This window comes from Tenrec ecaudatus, chromosome 3 (genome assembly GCF_050624435.1).
Source record: "Tenrec ecaudatus isolate mTenEca1 chromosome 3, mTenEca1.hap1, whole genome shotgun sequence".
Classification (NCBI taxonomy): Eukaryota; Metazoa; Chordata; class Mammalia; order Afrosoricida; family Tenrecidae; genus Tenrec; species Tenrec ecaudatus.
In genome coordinates this window covers 155998128-156017614 of record NC_134532.1, presented here as the reverse complement: position 1 = coordinate 156017614, position 19487 = coordinate 155998128, and the positions used below count along the sequence as shown (strand labels likewise).

The 19487-nt window shown below is 37.8% G+C and overlaps 1 protein-coding gene across 3 annotated transcripts in view; it reads right to left on the bottom strand.

Annotated features, from left to right (window-relative positions):
• Nucleotides 1–1575: 1575 nt before the first annotated feature.
• The window catches only part of CENPC (centromere protein C), a 58416-nt gene continuing 40504 nt past the window's right edge, over nucleotides 1576–19487 (bottom strand). For 2 of the 3 annotated variants that reach the window (XM_075544253.1, XM_075544254.1), the window contains exons 13-19: nucleotides 16109–16168; nucleotides 13906–14010; nucleotides 12864–12995; nucleotides 12214–12309; nucleotides 8604–8758; nucleotides 3886–3976; nucleotides 1576–2276 (exon numbers count right to left, since the gene is read on the bottom strand). In XM_075544253.1, coding sequence (XP_075400368.1) covers nucleotides 2206–2276; nucleotides 3886–3976; nucleotides 8604–8758; nucleotides 12214–12309; nucleotides 12864–12995; nucleotides 13906–14010; nucleotides 16109–16168 — 710 coding nt within the window. In that variant the 3' untranslated portion in view covers nucleotides 1576–2205. The remainder of the gene's footprint in view (nucleotides 2277–3885; nucleotides 3977–8603; nucleotides 8759–12213; nucleotides 12310–12863; nucleotides 12996–13905; nucleotides 14011–16108; nucleotides 16169–19487) is intronic. The other variant, XM_075544255.1, reaches the window with a different exon arrangement.

The following is a 19487-nucleotide window of genomic DNA, read 5'->3' as shown; positions in this document are numbered from 1 at the left end:
ATCCAGTATCTGGGGGAAAGCTGTATTCTTCATCGGTACTACATTGCACCCTGACTGACCCATCTCCTCTTCTAAACCCCTCTATGAGGGGATCTCCAGTGGCCGACAAATGGGCCTTGGGTCTCCACTCTGCACTTCCCCTTTCATTCACTATGGCATACACACACACACACACACACATTTTTTTTTTTTTGCATGATGCCTTATACCTGGTCCCTTTGGCACCTCGTGATCGCACAGGCTGGTGTCCTTCTTCCATGTGGGCTTTATTGCTTCTCAGCTAGATGGCCGCTTGTTCACCTTCAAGCCTTTAAGACCCTAGACACTATCTCTTTCGATAGCCAGGCACCATCAGCTTTCTTCACCACATTTGCTTATGCACCCGTTTGTCTTCGGCGATCGTATCATGGATGTGTGCAGCCAATGATGATTTTTTGTTCTTTGATGCCTGATAACTGATCCCTTCAGGACGTGATCACACAGGCTGGTGTGTTCTTCCATGTAGACTTTGCTGCTTCTGATCTAGATGGCTGCTTGTTTATCTTCAAGCCTTTAAGACCCCAGACACTATCTCTTTTGATAGCCAGCCACCATCAGCTTTCTTCACCACATTTACTTGTTCACCCGCTTTGGCTTCAGCTGTCGGGAGGGTGAGCATCATAGAGTGCCAATTTAATAAAAGAAAGTATTCATGCATTGAGGGAATGCTTGAGTAGAGGCCCAAGGTCCTTCCGCCACCTTAATACTAAACCTATAAATATAGACACATAGATCTATTTCCCCATCCTCATATATATATTTGTATATACATGTCTTTGTCTAGACCTCCATAAATGCCCCTTGACTCCTAGCTCTTTCCTCCATCTCCCTTCACTTTCCTCCTGCCCTACCACCATGCTCCGTCCCCACCTGGGCTACAGCTATCCCTCTTCTCTATGCAACCTTACCCTTGATCATTCCCCACCAGGCCTGCCACTCCTCCCTCACTACCATTTTGGGTCCTGTGTTTGTTAACACCACTTCCTTACCCCCCTACCTCCCCCCACCCCAAGTCCCCCCGGAACTGTCGGTCCCATTGTTTTTCCTCCATATAGTTAATCCAGCCTGTCCTATTCAGACAGACCTGTGGAGACACTAACATGCACAAAACCAAGAGAGGAAAACAAAGCAACAGTATACAACCAGACAATAAAACAACAGAAACAAACCACTGACAGAGAACAAAACAAAACACTTCACAAAAGAAAAGCTTGTAGTTAGTTCAAGGATCATTTGTTGGCCCTTAGGAGTGTTTTCCATTCCTGTCTGTTGGGGCACCACGCCCTGGCCCCAAAGTCCACTTTCCCTCCTCCGTTTGTCCATGTCTTCTTCTGTGTTCCCTTTATGCAGATATGTACTGTCTTATTTATATATGTATATATACACATCATTAAATGTATATAATTATATATATATATTGCCATTAAATATTATCCTAAAACAGAGGGAGCCTGAGGATGATCACCATGAAACATCAACTTCAGGAATTACTACAATTACAACATTATCTATACAAAAGAAAGAAAAATTAAATGATTTGATTTATGCACTGCATTTTAATACAAAAATGGGGAGCACAGAAAGCAAAAGCAGAGGGCACAATCTCCAACACTAAAAGTGAGCGGAAATATACATGAGGAAAAGTAGTTTATATATACCTTTATAGATTACAAATAAAGATTATAAAGAAGAAATTCTCAATGTATCATTTACCACAGTTCCCTATTATTGAAACATTTAATGATATATTTAATGTAACAAATAAATAATTGGGCATATTAATTGGATCTGTTGTGAAAGAGAATTGTTTATTTTTCTTAGGGAATAGTGGTTTTGGTATTCCTGACATGTTATTATGAAAGGACTATAAATCTGGACATCACCATAGACTATGGCTTGTTACAAGAGAACCTAAGTCATCAAACTAACATATTTGTATTTAAAAATTTTAAAGGTCTTTTTAAAGCAAATCTATCCAGTGCACTAGGTTTTTGCTGAATACCTGTGGAAAAAATCACAAGACACATATGTCTGCCTAATATAAGTAATCATTAAGCTAAATAAAGTTTTATTTAACAATGTCACAAATAATTACAAATACATAATGTTCCAACTGTACAAACTTTTATATACATATTTACACATGTTTAATCTTTATGTCATCTTTCAACTTTTTATCTGTGTAAAAAGAAGAACACTGTCCTCGTTCAGAAGATTTATGATGTTGTAATAGTTACCTAGAAGTAGAGTGACAAGAAAATAAAATTATTTCCTTAGAGATTATCATTTACTTTTGATTAAGCATTTGGCCATCACTATATGGCAGTCACAATATATAACAAAATAAAAACAATTTATTTAACTCAAAATAACTCTTGAATCCTTGTGGAACTGTTGAGAAGGGTTGGACTGCTAACTGCAAGATCAGTGGTTCAAATCCAACAGTGGCCCCATAGGGAAAATTGAAATCGTCTGCTCCTATAAGGATTTACAAGCACAGAAACTCTAACCATAGTCATGAAGAGTAGGATCAACTCAATGGCAGTGGGTTATGATCCTGATAAGCAATAAAAGTATGTCAATTTCCCATTATTCTGATAATGAATGCAGAAATTGAAACAGGCATACAGGGGGGAAAGTATGTTTCTGAACACAATTTTTATTAGGTTTTTAGAACTGCTGTGGATCCCGATCCCTCCAAATACTTTCAGATATGTTGCTGTTTTGAGTTGCCATCAAGCCAATTTTGACTTATGGCAACTTCTTGTGTGTAGAGTAAAATTGATAGGGTTTTCAAGGTTACGACCTTTCAGAAGCAAATCGCCTGGCCTATCTTCTAAGGTGGCTCTAGGTAGGCTTTGAGCAACCAAAACTTTGGCTAATATTAAGAGCTCTTAAACTGTTTGTACTTTCAAATACCGGTGGGTATAAATATTACGATGTTGGTCAAAGTAAAACCGCAAACAAAAACAGACAATGTAGCTCTTAGATAATAAATAATAACCAAAACAGCATCCCATAAAGCAGACTTATTAGCAGTAAGTACCATAGTGTAACTTTTTTTATAGTGGAAATTAAAACATATTGATTGGCTGAGTTAACAGATCTAAAACATTCAAAACAGTACTGCCATATACTAAGGACAATGTACATAAATTATAGTCTTCTTTGTTAGAATGTTCAGCTTCACAAAAGCAGGAATTAGTATGTATTTTGTTCATATAAGTATCCAAAATTCTTAGAGCGATCAATACCTGGCCACAACAGACAATCATATTTGTTGAATAAATAAACCCAAATTCTAACTTCCAAAACCTTGTACGTTTCCATAGTTGAAGCACACTGTTATGCATGTTTAAACTGTTTTGACTATATGAGGGAATTTCAAAAAGTTTAGGGAAAAATTCCATTATCTTTTCATTTCATTCTTCAATGAAATTTTAAAAGTTCCTTCACATAATGTCTTAGAGATAACATGGGGGAACTACTTTCTTTCTATTTGAGGATAAGTCATATCTTCCACTTACTTTCATAAATAGCAATAAATAATGCATTCAATTTTCATGTCACAAAATATTAACATATTGATCTAATGATAAAAAATGAAGACAAATATATACCAAATTGCTTTGGCACAGCTCCTATCACACTTCATTTTGACCATGATAGCCTAATTTTCATGACACTCATGTGCAACTATCTTAGAATTACATGAGGGGGCTTCAAAAATTTGTGGCAAAAAATGAATTAAAAGATAAAGGAATTTGCACAATATTTGTGTTTTTGTACAGTTAAAGCATCCTTCAACTGTAACTATGTGAAGTAAATAGCTTTAATTACTCTTACCTGAAGGAACATAGAATGAATCTCCAGTACTCATTAGATAAGGTGTTTCATGTAAGGTACACAAAAGATCACCAGAGTAAACATAGAAAACCTGAAAAATAAAATATAAAAATACGAAAGATATAACAATCTCATTTCAAATGAATCCACTTCCACATCAACTACATTCTAAAAGACCCTAAAAGAAGTATGGTAAAGCAGAAAATAAGGATTGCAACTCCAATCCACAGTATTTATGTTATGCTGCATGGCCAAAGGGACTCTGAAATAGTGCGATTACCCTGGAATATCCATGTAGGCCAAATGTAATCACATGAGTTCTTAGAAGACATTTTCCTCCTACTGGAAAGCAGAGAACCAATATAGCAGAAAATGTAAGAATGTGAATGTGGTGGTTACATAATCTGTTATTAATTTGAGACTTAAGAGTGAAGGGGATAGAGTTTAGCCTGTCAATCAGATCGCAGCTTGATGACCTCAGTTGGAGGCGCTAAAGGGATAAATAGATCACTGGAGGCAGGACACCTGCTCACTCCCTGTGAGACATTCCTGCGGACGAGACACATGTTGCTACACTAGAACCTTGGAGCTGAAGGAGCCAATTGGAGACCCAAACCAGCACTGACATGCTTACACCCGCCATTGGATCCACAAAACTTTCCACGCATTGGCCTGTGATCTTTCTACCTGCATTCAATATCATTGCATGTGCTGCGTGTGTCTGAAGAATTTACAGACTGATAACAGACATATGGGCTAATAGTGGACTTAGGGACGTGATCTGGACTGGGTGGGGATGCTTTCCCAATATTCAATTGCTCTTGTATTTAAAGTTCTTTCTTATACCCATGAGTGTCTATGAATTTGTTTCTCTGGTCTACCCATTAACACAGTGAATGACTCATGCTGTTGTTGGCATTGAAAATGAATCGAAATGGGTCAGAAGCCACACATGATAGACTATTTCTAGAAGCTGAGGAGAGGGCAGCGAGGAGGAAAACCTGGTCAAGAACTTGCCAGAGAACAGGGACTCTGCATTAACAACATGGAACGGAATTTGGCCAACAACCTGAGTGAACTTAGAAGTGGATTCATTCCCAAAGCCTTCATGTAAGAATGCAGTCCTGACAAAATGATTTGAGGCTTGTTGAGATTCTAAACAGATATCTAACTTCTAGTACTATGAGATAGTAATTGGGTGTTGTTTTAAGTCACTACATTGATGGCAATTTGTTAAGGTAATAAATAGAAAATATGGCCGATATGTTTTACTTATGGCTTATTGGTTTATAAAAATTCATATGCATATCTGCAAAAATTTACATATTTCTGCTTATACTAAATTTTTTAAATGGCTACTTTTCAATGTACTTATTTAATTATTTAGCACTTTAACATGTACTGTACTAAGCAACAAAATGCTTAGTATAGTACATATAAGAGTGCTAAATAACTGCTTATAATAGTTTGTCTTAACATTAAGCCACTAGAATATAATTGTTTATCCTATCACTAAGTCAAAACAATATTAACTATTTTTCTTCAAACAGTACATTTCATTGTTTCTAATTTTTGCAACTATAGTCAGTGTGACAATAAATAACTTAATATATTCAGTCCTTCCCCCTCATAACTCTATTTCCCTAGGAGAATTTCTATAAATGAGGATCATAGGTCAGAAGGCATGAATATGTTTTAATAATTTCTACTAACTCAGTTAAGTATAACTTGTCTTTAATGTGACTTCATTTGTTGCTGTTTTATATAAATCATTTTATTGGGGGCTCTTACGGCCCATAAAATAATCCATACATCAACTGTATCAAGCACATTTGCACAAATGTTGCCATAATTTGCAAAACATTTTCTTTCTACTTGAGCCTTTGGTGTCAGCTCCCCCACCTAACCACCCTCCTGAAACCTTGATATGTTATTATTTTCATGTCTCACACCGTAATATGGACTCATTTGAAGATTAAAGCCTTCCAAAATTATACTACTTAAATTCATTTGTATACTAAAATAATTAGTTTACTGGGTACTACACTCAGTAACGACATTTCTTTCAATAAATTGTATCTCTCTTTACTTTTAACTGTACTTTTACTATCTTATTGAAATGTGTTGTTTTTAATCTTTAATACCTGAAGATGTTACGATCTGTGGTGTTAGATGCAGCTGACTCATGCTAACTCACAGCAGTGCCGCATACAACAAAATCCCGCACCCATCCTCACAATCACTTATTGGTAGAAGCCCATTATTACATGGTGTCGATTCATTTTGTTGAGGGTCTTCTGTTTTTACTGACCCAATCCTTTATCAAGCATTATGCTTTTCTACTCAGACTGCTTTCTCATGATCATTTGTCAAATTATGTGAATGAAGTGGAGTCATCCTCACTTCTAATGAATTTTTGGCTGCACTTCTTCAGTGAAGATTTGTGCATTCGTCTGAAAGTCCACAACATATTCAATGTATCTGTCACCATAATTCTTTGAACGTCTTAATGTATAATTTTCGAATGTGTACGAGGTAATTGAAAATAGCATGGCTTCTTAGTTCTCAAAGTGACATCTTCACTTTTAAACTATTCAGTATTTCATTTTTTTATTAAACCTTTTATTAGGGGCTCATACAACTCTTATCACAATCCATACATATACATACATCAATTGTATAAAGCATATCTGTACATTCTTTTCCCTAATCATTTTCAAAGCATTTGCTCTCCACTTAAGCCCTTTGCATCAGGTCCTCTTTTTTTCCCCTCCCTCCCCACTCCCCACTCCCTCATGAGCCCTTGATAATTTATAGATTGTTATTTTGTCAAATCTTGCCCCATCCGGAGTCTCCCTTCACCCCCTTCTCTGTTGTCCGTCCCCCAGGGAGGAGGTCACATGTAGATCCTTGTAATGAGTTCCCCCTTTCCACACCAGTCACCCTCTACTCTCCCAGTATCGCCCCTCACTCACTAGTTCTGAAGGTATCAACCACCCTCAATTCCCTGTGCCTCCAGCTCCTATATGCACCAGTGTACAATCTTTGCTCTATCCAGACTTGCAAGGTAGAATTCGGATCATGGTAGTTGGGGGGGAGGAAGCATCCAGAATCTGGGGGAAAGCTGTATTCTTCATCGGTGCTACATTGCACCCTGACTGACTCATCTCCTTCCCTAGACCCCTCTGTGAGGGGATCTCCAGTGGCTGACAAATGGGCTTTGGGCTTCCACTCTGCACTTCCCCCTTCAATCACTATGGTATTTTTTTTTGGATGATGCCTTATACCTGATCCCTTTGGCACCTCGTGATTGCACAGGCTGGTGTGCTTTGTCCATGTGGGCTTTGTTGCTTCTGAGCTAGATGGCTGCTTGTTCACCTTCAAGCCTTTAAGACCCCAGACATTATCTCTTTTGATAGCCGGGCACCATCAGCTTTCTTCGCCACATTTGCTTATGCAGCCGTTTGTCCTCCACGATCGTATCATGGAGGTATGCAGCCAATGACATGATTTTTTATTCTTTGATGACTGATAACAGATCCCTTCGGAATCACGTGATCACACAGGCTGATGTGTTCATTGTTGCTTCTGAGCTAGATGGCTGCTTGTTTATCTTCAAGCCTTTAAGACCCCAGATCCTATCTCTTTTGATAGCTGGGCAGCATCAGCTTTCTTCACCACATTTACTTGTTCACCCGCTTTGGCTTCAACTGTCAGGAGGGTGAGCATCATAGAGTGCCAATTTAATAGAAGAAAGTATTCATGCATTAAGGGAGTGTTTGAGTAGAGGCCCAAGGTCCTTTCGCCACCTTAATACTTCTGTTCGAACAACTGCTGCTTGTTTTATCTACAAGTTCCAAATGAGCACAATTAATTGTTCCAAAATTTTAATTTTTTGCAATGTTATCCATAATGTGTTTGTGTTGTCTTAATTGTCTTTTTTATCTCTCTGGGTTCTAGGACCCATTGCCAATGACTACACAGAACTCACACACAAAATTCATGATTAACAGGTCTATTAAGGAAGATAGTTAAGTTGTAATGCTAGGGAGAGAGGCTCAGGATTATCAGTACATGTTACAAACTTCATTCAGGTATGCTAATAAATGTACACAGGGGTATATTACTGCATTGTACGCCTCAACCCAAAGGCATTCGGCTCAAGTTCCATGGGTCAGCGTCCGAGTCTGAATTAAGTGTCCAGAGGTACCCTACTCCAGTAAACCTCAGTCCAAAGGTACTCTTTTGCATAACTAACATTCCAAAAGTACGTACAGGAAATTGACACTTGAGTGTATGTTTGTGGCTCACCTTGAATCTCATTATATCTGACCATAATATTGTATAAAAGCATATTGTTCAGTGTTGGTTGAAGGAACTACCTCCTTTGCTGAGTCTGTTGCTAATTTCTTGACTTTTGAAGAAGTCTTTTGAACTCTCCTTCTCAATTACAGTATCTGAGATAATGAGAAATTAGGCTTACTCGGTATAATCCCACCCAACTCTAACCTTCTGATGATTTATTCGAAAACCTGTATTCTAAGACTCTTTTAAGTACAGACCATTGCTCAAGCTTCTGACTCTCAAAGCAAAGAATGGGTACTTTTAAATAATTATTGACGAGTTGTCTAAACAGATTCAACATGCTTAGACCCTACAGGTAGAAACCGTGGCGTACCTATAGTAGTTAAAAAGAGAGAGAGAAAGATAACACTCACCAATGTGTCTAGACCAACAAACTGCATTCCCTTTTCTTGACATGGTCCTAATATCAATTTTCCAGTAGAAAAAAAGGGGGTATCCAGTGTTTTATAGACTTTCAACTCTTCATGGTCAACAAAAAATTGACATGTATCTCGTGGTCTTACAAGATCTATGAGGGAAATAATATTATAAATATAAAGCAGTAGCAATACTACTTACTGATACAGCAATATAAACACGCACATGAGGGATCCCAAAGGTTTGTGGAGAAAATCCATGACCCTTAATGCCACTTTTCATCAACTTTATGAAGCCCCCTTATATGCTCAGTAGGTTACTTCTAAGTATAAACCTGTCTTAGAAAGAAATAATAAATGATTAAGATAATGACTATGAAATTACAATGCTGGAGGATTAAAGTCTGCCTCTGCCTTATTAGGTGTATGATCTTAGTTAAGTGTGTAGTTCCATAATCTGGTGTCAATTTGAGGATTCAGAGTGAAGGGGTGGAAGCTAGCCTGTCAAACAGGTAGTAGCTTGATAACTTCATTTGGAGGCACTAAGGAGAAAAATAGCTTGCTGGAGGCGGGATATTTGCTCACTTCCTGAGAGCCATCCCTGTGGAGAAGACACATGGAGAGTGGCTGATGGAGCCAGACCTCTGGAACCAGAGAAGCTACATGGAGATTCCTGGAAGCACTGAGATGCTTACAATGTCTCTGGATAGACAGGACGTCCCACCCACTGGCCTGTGCTCTTACTGCATTCGGTGTCATTGCATGTGTTTCATAAGAGAAGAGGACTTTATAGACTGGTATCAGATATATGGGATAATATCGGACTTATGGACTTGATCTGGACTGGGCGGGGATGTTTCCTCAATATTCAACTGCTCTTGTACGTAAAGCTCTTTCTTATACACATGAGTGTCTATGAATTTGTTTCTCTAGTCTACCCAGACTAACACAGTAAGCAACTTGACTTCTTTCTTTATGAGTTTCCCTACTCTTTTCTGTGAACAGGCCTAACAGTTCATTGATGTTAAAGAGTTGCTGTGGATATCAAATAAGCTATTATAATATATATGTCTTCACTATTAAAAATCATAATCTTTTACTACTACTATAATTTAAAAATAATAATAGTTCGAGACTAGAAAAAATGTCCTTCAACATAGACCTCAATACAAATGTATCATCATTATGAAAAGAAGGAGTTTGAGCTAATTTGATTAACAACAATTTTGTCAGGTAAAGGCTATGAAAAACTAGAGTTCCAACTGTTTTTCACAGATTAAAATCTTACTTTGGAATGTCCTTTTTCCTTACAAACCTTTCCTGTTATACAATGAATTGTTTCTATCAGCAGCAACAACAGCTTCTGTCTGCCACCCTCAATATAGAGGAATGCCGTCAAGTAGTAAAGGACATAGAAATACAGAGACTCAAGGGGCAAATATGATAAACTACATAGCAAGTTTTAGACATGACACCAAACAAAACTCGCTGTAATTCAACCTATGTTTCCAAATATCTGAATGTGGAGATGGCTCTGGTACTTAAGATGGCACAGGCAAGGTTGACTTGAGAATGCCCTTACTGCCTCTCTGATTTGACATACAGGAGACTCATGGAAAAATGGAACACAAAACTAATGTAACTTTTCCAAGAAAATTTTGAACTCCAAGAACTTCCTGGTCCTCTGACTTAGGATAAAAACTACGCAATACACGCTAGCATAATAATAATTATAAAAATATTTAAATAAATTGTGTATGTAACATTACTGGTTGGTAGACAGCTGAAAGCTTCCTACTAGCCCCTATCAATTACAGACCCTCTGTTGGGACCTTCCATGGCCTTCTCCACTGTCGAGGGACTAAATTATGAATGCCTATCGAATACAAAAAGAGGCTTAGTTCTAAGACTTTGCGGCAACTTTTAACATTTCACATCCAAGTATCACAACTGATATCCCAAAGCCTGGAAAGTTGTCTATATGCTGCCCATAGTTACTGGCTGCCCCTAACGTTATTGGAACATCTGGGAAACTAACACTGTGGGAAATATGACGAGGACTTATTCCCTAACTTATTACAGAGGGCATCTGGAAAGCTAGTATTCCCTGGTAGTAAAGCCACCACTTTGGTAAGTTAGAGATAGAGTTCAAGTAATTTTCCTGCTTTAAATACCATTCCCAGATTTTCCATTAACAGTTAAGCTGCCTTAAAGTGATCACATGGTTGATTCTATTCTCCCTATGGAAGCAGACACTTTTCTTATGTCCTTCCACTGTGGCACCCATCCCCTCTCATACCCTCCCCCTAGGCAGGCATTAGGTTTCCTCACCTGTGAGCTCAGGAACTTTTCTGTGGTTACCGCCCACCTTGTGAGGTATGCAACTACTGAATATGCATGTCTTATGGCTACCTACAAATATTGCAAGGTAGTAAGGATTCTCTCTCTCCACAGACCTGGCTGCTAAGATCATGGCTGTCCCAGAGGTGACCATGCTACCATGAAATGTGTCTGACTCTTTTATCTTTTCTCCTACCTATCCCTCCGATTCTCTATGATATTATTATAATCTCTTTATATTACCACCATACAGTTGGGCCTACAAACCCTGTGGTTGTTAGAGGATGGTTTACTCTAACAGGAACTGTCAACTAACTTGGTACAATTCCCATAAACAAGCTTTTGTTCCTGTGCGTTTTCTTAGTCACAGAAGAACTGAACCATGCTGAGGAAGGCAATTTGTACCCCAGAGGGCAAACACATGGTATTATATGGCCCATCAAGGTTGTCTGCCATCAATATTTCCCCAGAGACTGCTTGCTTAAATCAGACCCTCTGATGGGCATTAGCTCTGAAGGAGCTAGCTAGAGAAAGAGGAAAGCAGACAGGCAGGTCATCAGGTCAACAATTACTCTTATTCAACCCAAATCAAACTTACAGCCACTGAGTCAATTTTGACTCACAGCAACACTATAGGACACAGTAGAACACCTCTTTAGGGTTCCCGTATACACTCAAATATAAGCCACCCCGAGTATAAGTCGAGGTACCGAATTATTACCTAGGAAACCAGAAACACTGATTGACTTGAGTATAAGCCATGGGTGGGAAATGCAGGATGTGAATTAACACAGAGACCAGAGGGGAGAGACGGAGCGCAGCCACAGACACATCTTTACCAGTTCAGCTGCCGATTAAGTGAATCACTATGGGTGCTTCTGCAAATTGGAGCTGTTCACATCATAGGATGGCTCTGATTGGTTAGATGTGAGTGAACAAACATTCAAAGCCCTGCAGTGTCAGCGGGGCTTTGAATGAACAACAGAGGAACGGCAATCACCCACGAGATGTTACAGCTCGCTGGGGTACCACTGACCTGTGTATAAGCCGAACCCCAGTTTTTCAGCACATTTTTCGTGCTGAAAAACTTGGCTTATACACGAATACATACGGTATGTATGGGAGTAAACGCCCTCATCTCTCTTCTCATCTCTCTTCTGTGGAGTGGCTGATGGGTTAAGCCCAAAGTTTACTCCATTAACCTCCAGGAATCCTTTATTCTTACAACTTGTTAATGAATATATTTTCTTATCACATCGGATCTTACCCATGAGAATACTCTCATCTGTTTCTGGGTCTTTTACCCTTGTTGGCTGAAAAGGATCTCCTAGAGGTACATTTAGATTTGCCACTAAATTATTTTCTGCAAAAGAAATAACAGTGAAACATAAACTAAGAACGTAAGATTCTGTTCAGTTAAAAAAAATTCCAGGATAAACTACAGCTACAGACAAGTGTAGAAGAAACTTGCCAGAGTAGTAACAGACAAATTCTAATTTAGATACATTCATTTAAACTAAAAGCATAGGCCTTAAGTTTCATATTTAATAAATGCTGATTATGACAATTCTTAAACTCTTATTTGATCAAAGAGTTAAACACTTTGCATAATCTTTAAGAAAGCTGGGAGCATATAATACACATTAGAAAGAATGCATTAAAATGTCTACTTTAACCAGAGTTTGAACATGAAAAAGTAAACACCATTAATGTGAGCAAAGTGTTCATAAGGATATGGTTTGTATTATGCTAGCTTCTAAACTTGAGGGGAAAACAGACATTAAAAAGCAAATTTTACCTATATTATTATGTCTGATGTTTTTAAGGGTAAATATCAAAAGACACATAGAGCTTCTTCTCAAACCACTATGTTATTAAAATAAAACCTAAAAGTTACTGTCAGGAAAAAGTTCATACTTCTTTCTTCGTTAGCAAGGCACATCCTTTTCGTATTAATTATTTCCTTGAATTTTCCTCTGCCTCCATTTGCCTTCTTCCCTCTGTGTGGCATTGTGTCTGGGGATAGTATTCCACCAATTACAAATCCTCCTGAAGTTTTAGAACAACTACAAGTTAAAACAGCATACCCTCTTAAAGTGAAAAGCTTGAAACTGTACCACTATCACTACATTCTCATAATTGAAATAACAATCAATATGACTTATGTCTCTACTACTCTTAATCCAAAAGCACTAATAAAATCTGTTCTTGCCTGATATCAAGTAATCAGGGAGGCTTACAGGGGGTAAGAGGAGCAGCCAGGAATAAACTATAGCAGTTTGCAGTTGGGCTTTGTCCTTTGATTTAGCTATAGTCATTAAAGAAAGGAAATAACTTTATGTTAACACTATACTGCCCAGTAGTCACCTTTTTAAATTAAAAATATGGTGAGATAACTGGATGGAAAAACTAAAAAGAAATACTTTGCCAGTTATAATTTTCTTTTCTTCTGATTTAATGCCTTTTTATATGCAATTACAAGCAGGGCTAATAATACAGAAATAAAAACACTTCATAATGTCATATTGTCTTAAATAGCTATCAAAGGTAGGTGGGAAAAACTTACTGTCTTTTCTTTTTTTTCCCAGTTTGTTATTTTTTTATAATCATTCTATCGGGGGCTCATACAATTCTTATCACAATCCATACAAACATCCATTGTCTCAAGCACAGTTGTACATCCCTTGCCATCAACATTCTCAAAACATTTGTTTCTATTTGACCCCTTCATATCAGCTCTTCCATTTTCCTCCTTCCCCCAAAACTTACTATCTTAACAGGAATCAGACAACCCTGGATTTGAATCCTATTCTTATCATGTTATTGGCAGCGTAGGTAATCACATGAGATAAATGTGTGTGTATATATGTATATATATTTTATAGGAAAATGTAAATAAAATCTGCAACAATTATTATTTTATTATTGAGAAACATTAAAGAATCAATTCTAATTCTACCTGACAGCCTTGCTTGATAATCTATCCTCTCCCCTCGCCAGTATTCTAGAGGTTTCATTCGGATTCTTTTGGTTCTGCGAACATTTGGTGAGCTGGAGGGCATTACTATAAAAGATGTTAGAGAAAAACAACCACAAATAAACGTTCAGTTGGACGATACTTCGCAATTGATATTACCATTTAAAATATAAATGCTTTGAGACAATTGACTGGAAAAAACAAACTTTCAATATTGATTTATACTAATCATTAAGAAAATTCAATAAGATACAGTTAGATTGCCAAATTTAAAACTTGATAATATCCAGCTGTTATTGTCATTAGTACTGTTGAGTTGGTTCCACCTCAGTTACTTTATGAAAAATAGAATAAAACACAACGAATGTCATCCTCACAGTTGTTCTGTTTGAGCCCACTGGTAGCCACTGTGTCAATCATCTCATTGGAAGTGTTCCTCTTTTTCTGTGACCCTCAACTTTACCAAGCAAATGTCTTTTTCCATGAACTGGTCTCTACTGGAAACATGTCCAACGTGCATGAGGTGAAGTCTCACTATTCTGTCTGCACTTCTTTTAGGACAGATTATGCCAAGGGTCGGAAATATTAAAGGTACATAGGAACCCTCATATATTAGTAGAAACACAATGACAGAGAACAACTTCGCAATATCCACTAATAACTGTAGCCTTTAACCCAGAAATTTCACTTCTAGGAAATGAGTTTACAAAATATAATTTAATACTACAAGCATATGTATTTTCATGGAAGTACTGTTTATAACAACAAACAACAAATTGAAAATAATCTAAGTGTTCTTTGTTAGGAAAATTAATAAAGTGAGATATGTGTATACATGTACATATTCACACACATACATATTCAATTTATCTCAACAATGCAAACTCTATTTTTTTGTTCCGTTAGAGCCAATTCTAAGTGGTTTATTAAAATCTCCCATTCTATTACTTAAATGAAAATATCTTTGTTTCCATTATTTCATTATATATTTTAATTGCTTGGTTACTTATGCAAAAACATCCACAAAACCCTCCAACTGCAGACCCAAATCTATCTTTAAACCAAAAAAGTATTATCTGCTACTTCTTAACCTGTCTTCTCTTCTTCATCTGTTTCTTCTTCTAGAAATCCACAAATGATTCGAATATTTTGCTGCTGTTTCTATGTTATTTGCACTAAATCCATCCTTTATGGTTTCAACATTTTTGTATTTTTGCTCTTTTCTTCCATGTGCAGAACACAAGTTACGAATTCAGATCTCAACAATGACTACTCTTTCTTTCTGTTCATCTCCTGACTTCTTAAGCTGAAGATCACGATGTTTTAATACCAGAAAGTCTTTATATCATAATTGAGTTTCTGAAAGTGCTCATATTTCCTTTATTTTAAAATGTTTAAGCTATCGCCTATGGATGTTCTAGTTAACCAGAATTTGCTGAGCACTAATAGCATAATGCTTGATTTTGTTCTTTCTAGATGCTGGAGCCACTGTTAACAAACATTCTGTTCCTTTTGTCTACTTCTGGTTCTAGCCATCATTTTATTCTAAGACAGGAATTAAATATTGAGAGATATAGCAGCCTCTGTTAATATAAGCCAGGGAAATACTAATCGGAAGATATGAGTTTTCATTGTACCAATGAGAAAAAGTACCACGGCCATTTAGTAACCAGTGTATGCATGCTCCAAGCCATAATATAAGGTGGAACACAGACGGTAATGCCACCAGGTATGAATTCCCACAATCTTGATTTGCAAACATTTCTCCCTCAGTGGGAACCATGGGAGCTCTAATCCTCCTATCAGACACTAGCTCATAATTGTCTTCTTGCCTGGCTTAGCTACAGCTTCTTAACGTCTAAAAATTGGGGAAAGTTGAGAGTAAACCTGTTAGGAGTGCCATCTCCCTAGCAGTTAACATTTCCCTTGACAAAATCCTCCCCCTAGCTATCTAGTCTCGCTGGCCCTCCGCTTGGGGCAGACTCTGGAAGAGGGTAAGATCTGCAGACAACAGAGTAATCAATAGCTGTGAAGATTTCCTATGGGACTCATGGAAACAGAATGTATAGTCTCAATTTCTCTGCCACTTAAACCAGGTATTTCCAGCATTTTAGAAGCAAAGGTATAGTAATAGAAAATTCCTCAACATAATATTTGAAAAAATAAAATAATAAAATAATCTTACTTAATTTGTGATGTATTTTGTTCTCTGATCTCGCTTTTGATTTTTTAATTTGGGAGAGACCTGCAAAAAGATAATATCACAGAAAAATGGCTACTAATTTAGTATTGTATGTTAAATGCTCAATTTAAATGTAAAATTTGAACTGATAAAACACTCTATTAGTTCTTGTACTGTTCAGAGGAACTCAGGTGGCATACTGCTTACCTGTTGAGCTGCTAACCAAAAAGTCAGCAGTTCAAAATCACTAACTGCACCATGGGAGAAAAGTGAGGCTTTATACTCTCATAAAGAGTTACAGTCTTGGAAACTCAGAGAAGTAGCTCTATCCTGTACTACAGATTTACTTTGAGTTGAAATCAACTGGGAATTGAGTTGAGTGCTTTTTCATACTATTCAGTAGGAAACAATGAAAACTAAACAAAGACAGCATAATATTTTCCCAGGGTTTGACAGAGAATAAATCTAATAGTTAAATAACACTTCAAATAACAGCTAATTTTTAAAGCAAGTTATTCATGGTCAGATAAGATTCATTGGGTGAAATCAAAATGCAAGATATAAAACAAATGGTTAATAGACTAATATCATTTATGCATTATATTAGAATATCTAGTTATATAATGCATAAAATATAATAATATATGTTCTATTTCCATAGCCTGTCAGTTTGTTGTAATGTGGTGCCTAATGTGTTGCTGTGATGCTGGAAGCAATGTAATTGGATTTCAAATCTCAGCAGGATCACCCAAAGTGAACAAGTTTCAGCAACTTCCAGACTACAAAAAAGGATGGACTGGATGTGAGGGCGGTCTGGCTGCAACATCTGTCACCCCATTGATCGCCAGGGTTGACTCGGCTGACCTGGCTGGCTAGGCGGTGTGCCCTTCCTCCCTCACTGCTCCATGTGCGTCCTTCCCTAAGCGGTGTGCTCGGTTGAAGAGGACGACCTTCCCTGATTGAAGGAGGACTGTCCTTTGGTCAGGGGTATACAAGAAGCTGCGCTCCCCTGCTAGAACCTCCAAACAAGTCTCAAAAAAGGATGAACTGTCATTTCTCTGAGGAATTAGTCACTGAAAAATTATGAATGGCAGCAGAACACTGTCAAATCCTCATGAGAAGAAGCAGAACACTGGCAGAAATAGTGCCACATAAAAAGCTCCCAGGTCAGAAAGCACGCAAAAGATAACTGAGGAAGAGCTATCTGCTCAAAGTAGAAGTGATCACGGATGGAGTAACACCTTTAGTAGTAAAGTCTTGGGGAACTTCTGTGGGGCACAACTCAAAATGAGAAGAAACAGCTATAAGCATCAATTAATAATTGGACCTTAGAATGTATAATATATGAAGATCAGAAATTGGAAGTCGTAAAAATTACAAGGAAAGGCACTAAGCTTTAGTAAGCTGAAAGGACTGGTATCAGCCATTTTAAAGCAGGCATTCAGACAGCTTCCTCTGCCAGGAATGACAGGTTTAAGAGGAATGGTATCAAATCATTGCCAAAAAAAGGCATTTCAAGGTCTAGAAGTACAATGCTGTCTATGCTAGGATTATATCTATCTGAATCCAAGGAAGTCCAGTCAATACAACTATGAGTAAAAATTACACAACAAGCACTAAAGCACAAATTCTACCATACTCTGAAATTGATCAAACATGCCATCAAGATGCATTGATAATTATTGGCAACTGGAAGGCAAAAGTTGGAAAAAAGAAGAAGGAATACTAATTGGACATTATGGTCTTGGAGCTAAAGAGAGTATGACACAATTTTGCAAGACCAGTAACTTCTTCCCTGAAGAAGACATCATGCTTGGTGAAACAAGAATGGCAACCAAAGAGGAAGGCCCTGGTGGTAGTTACATAATGTTGTCAATTTGAGACATAAGAGTGAAGGGGTGAAGCTTAGCCTGTGAATCAGGTTGCAGCTTGGTAACCTCATTTGGAGGCACTAAGGAGATTTAAATAGCTCACTGGAGGCTGGACACATGCTCACTCCCTACGAGAAATTATTGTGCCAAGCAGCATGGAGACATGCTGATGGCAGCCAGAGCTTCGGAGCTGGAGGAGCCACATGGAGACCCACAACAGTGCTGAGATGCTTCTACCGCCACTGGATCCACAAGACTTCCCACCCACTGGGACACGATCTTCTTGCATTCAGTGTCATTGCATGGCTGAGAGTCTAAAGAGGAATTTATGGACTAGTATCAACATAATGGGATAATTTCGGACTTATGGATTTGCTCTGGACTGGGCTGGGATGTTTTCTCAATATACAATTACTCTTTTATATAAAGCTCTTTCCTATACACATAAGAGTATCTATGAATTTGTTTCTCTAGTCTATCCAGACTAACACAACCCTCAATAAGATGGATTGACACAATGGCTGCAACAATGGGCTTAAACACAGGAACAATTGTGAGGATGGCATAGGCCTGGATGGCACAGGCCTGAGTAGTGACTATAAACATAGACTTCTCCAGATGGAATATGCAGAAACCAAATTGAATACATCTATTGAAGAGACGATGGAGAAGCTCAATATCATCAGCTAAAACCAGCAAGGGGTCAACTGTGGAGCAGACCACCAATTCCTCATCTGTAAATTCAGGTTGGAGCTGAAGAATATTAAAATAAGTCGATAAGAACTGAGGATCTGTGGGATGACATCAAGACTATCACTCAGGAAGACAGCAAAATGTTATTAAAAAGACGGGAAAGAAAGAAAAGATCTGGGTGGATGTCAGAAGAAACTGAAACTTGTTCTTAATCATAGAAAGAGAATCAAAGAATAATTTGATAAGGCAAATGGAAGAAATGATGAAATCAAAGAGTTGAACAGAAATTTTCAAAGGCCAGGTTGAGAAAACAAAGTGAATTATTATAATGAAATGTATAAACAATGGAAAAAAACATTGCCAAGTCCTGTGCCATTCAGAAGACCAAGTACAATAACACCCATTACCCAACCTATGACCTCTATTGTTCTACTCTTAGCAGCTCACAAATGATTGATAAGGATGTGTTTTGGTCTCTGACTCTGGGAAAAGAAAATCCCACAAGGAGTTTCATTAACAGTTGCCTATGGCAGTAGTCAATAGGTCAAATGGCTGAGAGAACAATGGCAAGAGACATAACTGCCAACATGCTCAGAAGAGGTGCAGAGGACAAAAGAACTGTATACTTAACAATGTGTAACCTATGAGAGCTTCCCTGATACAGCCCGTAACTATGAGCATTGTCTATGAATTAAGCAGAGTGCAATGGGAAGAAGGGTGAGTGTGAGAATAGGGTAAAGAAGACTGAAGGATGGAGGCATGTCAGATATCTGCCTACTGGGAGGATCCTTGGACAGATGCAGAGTTGAATTCGCCTT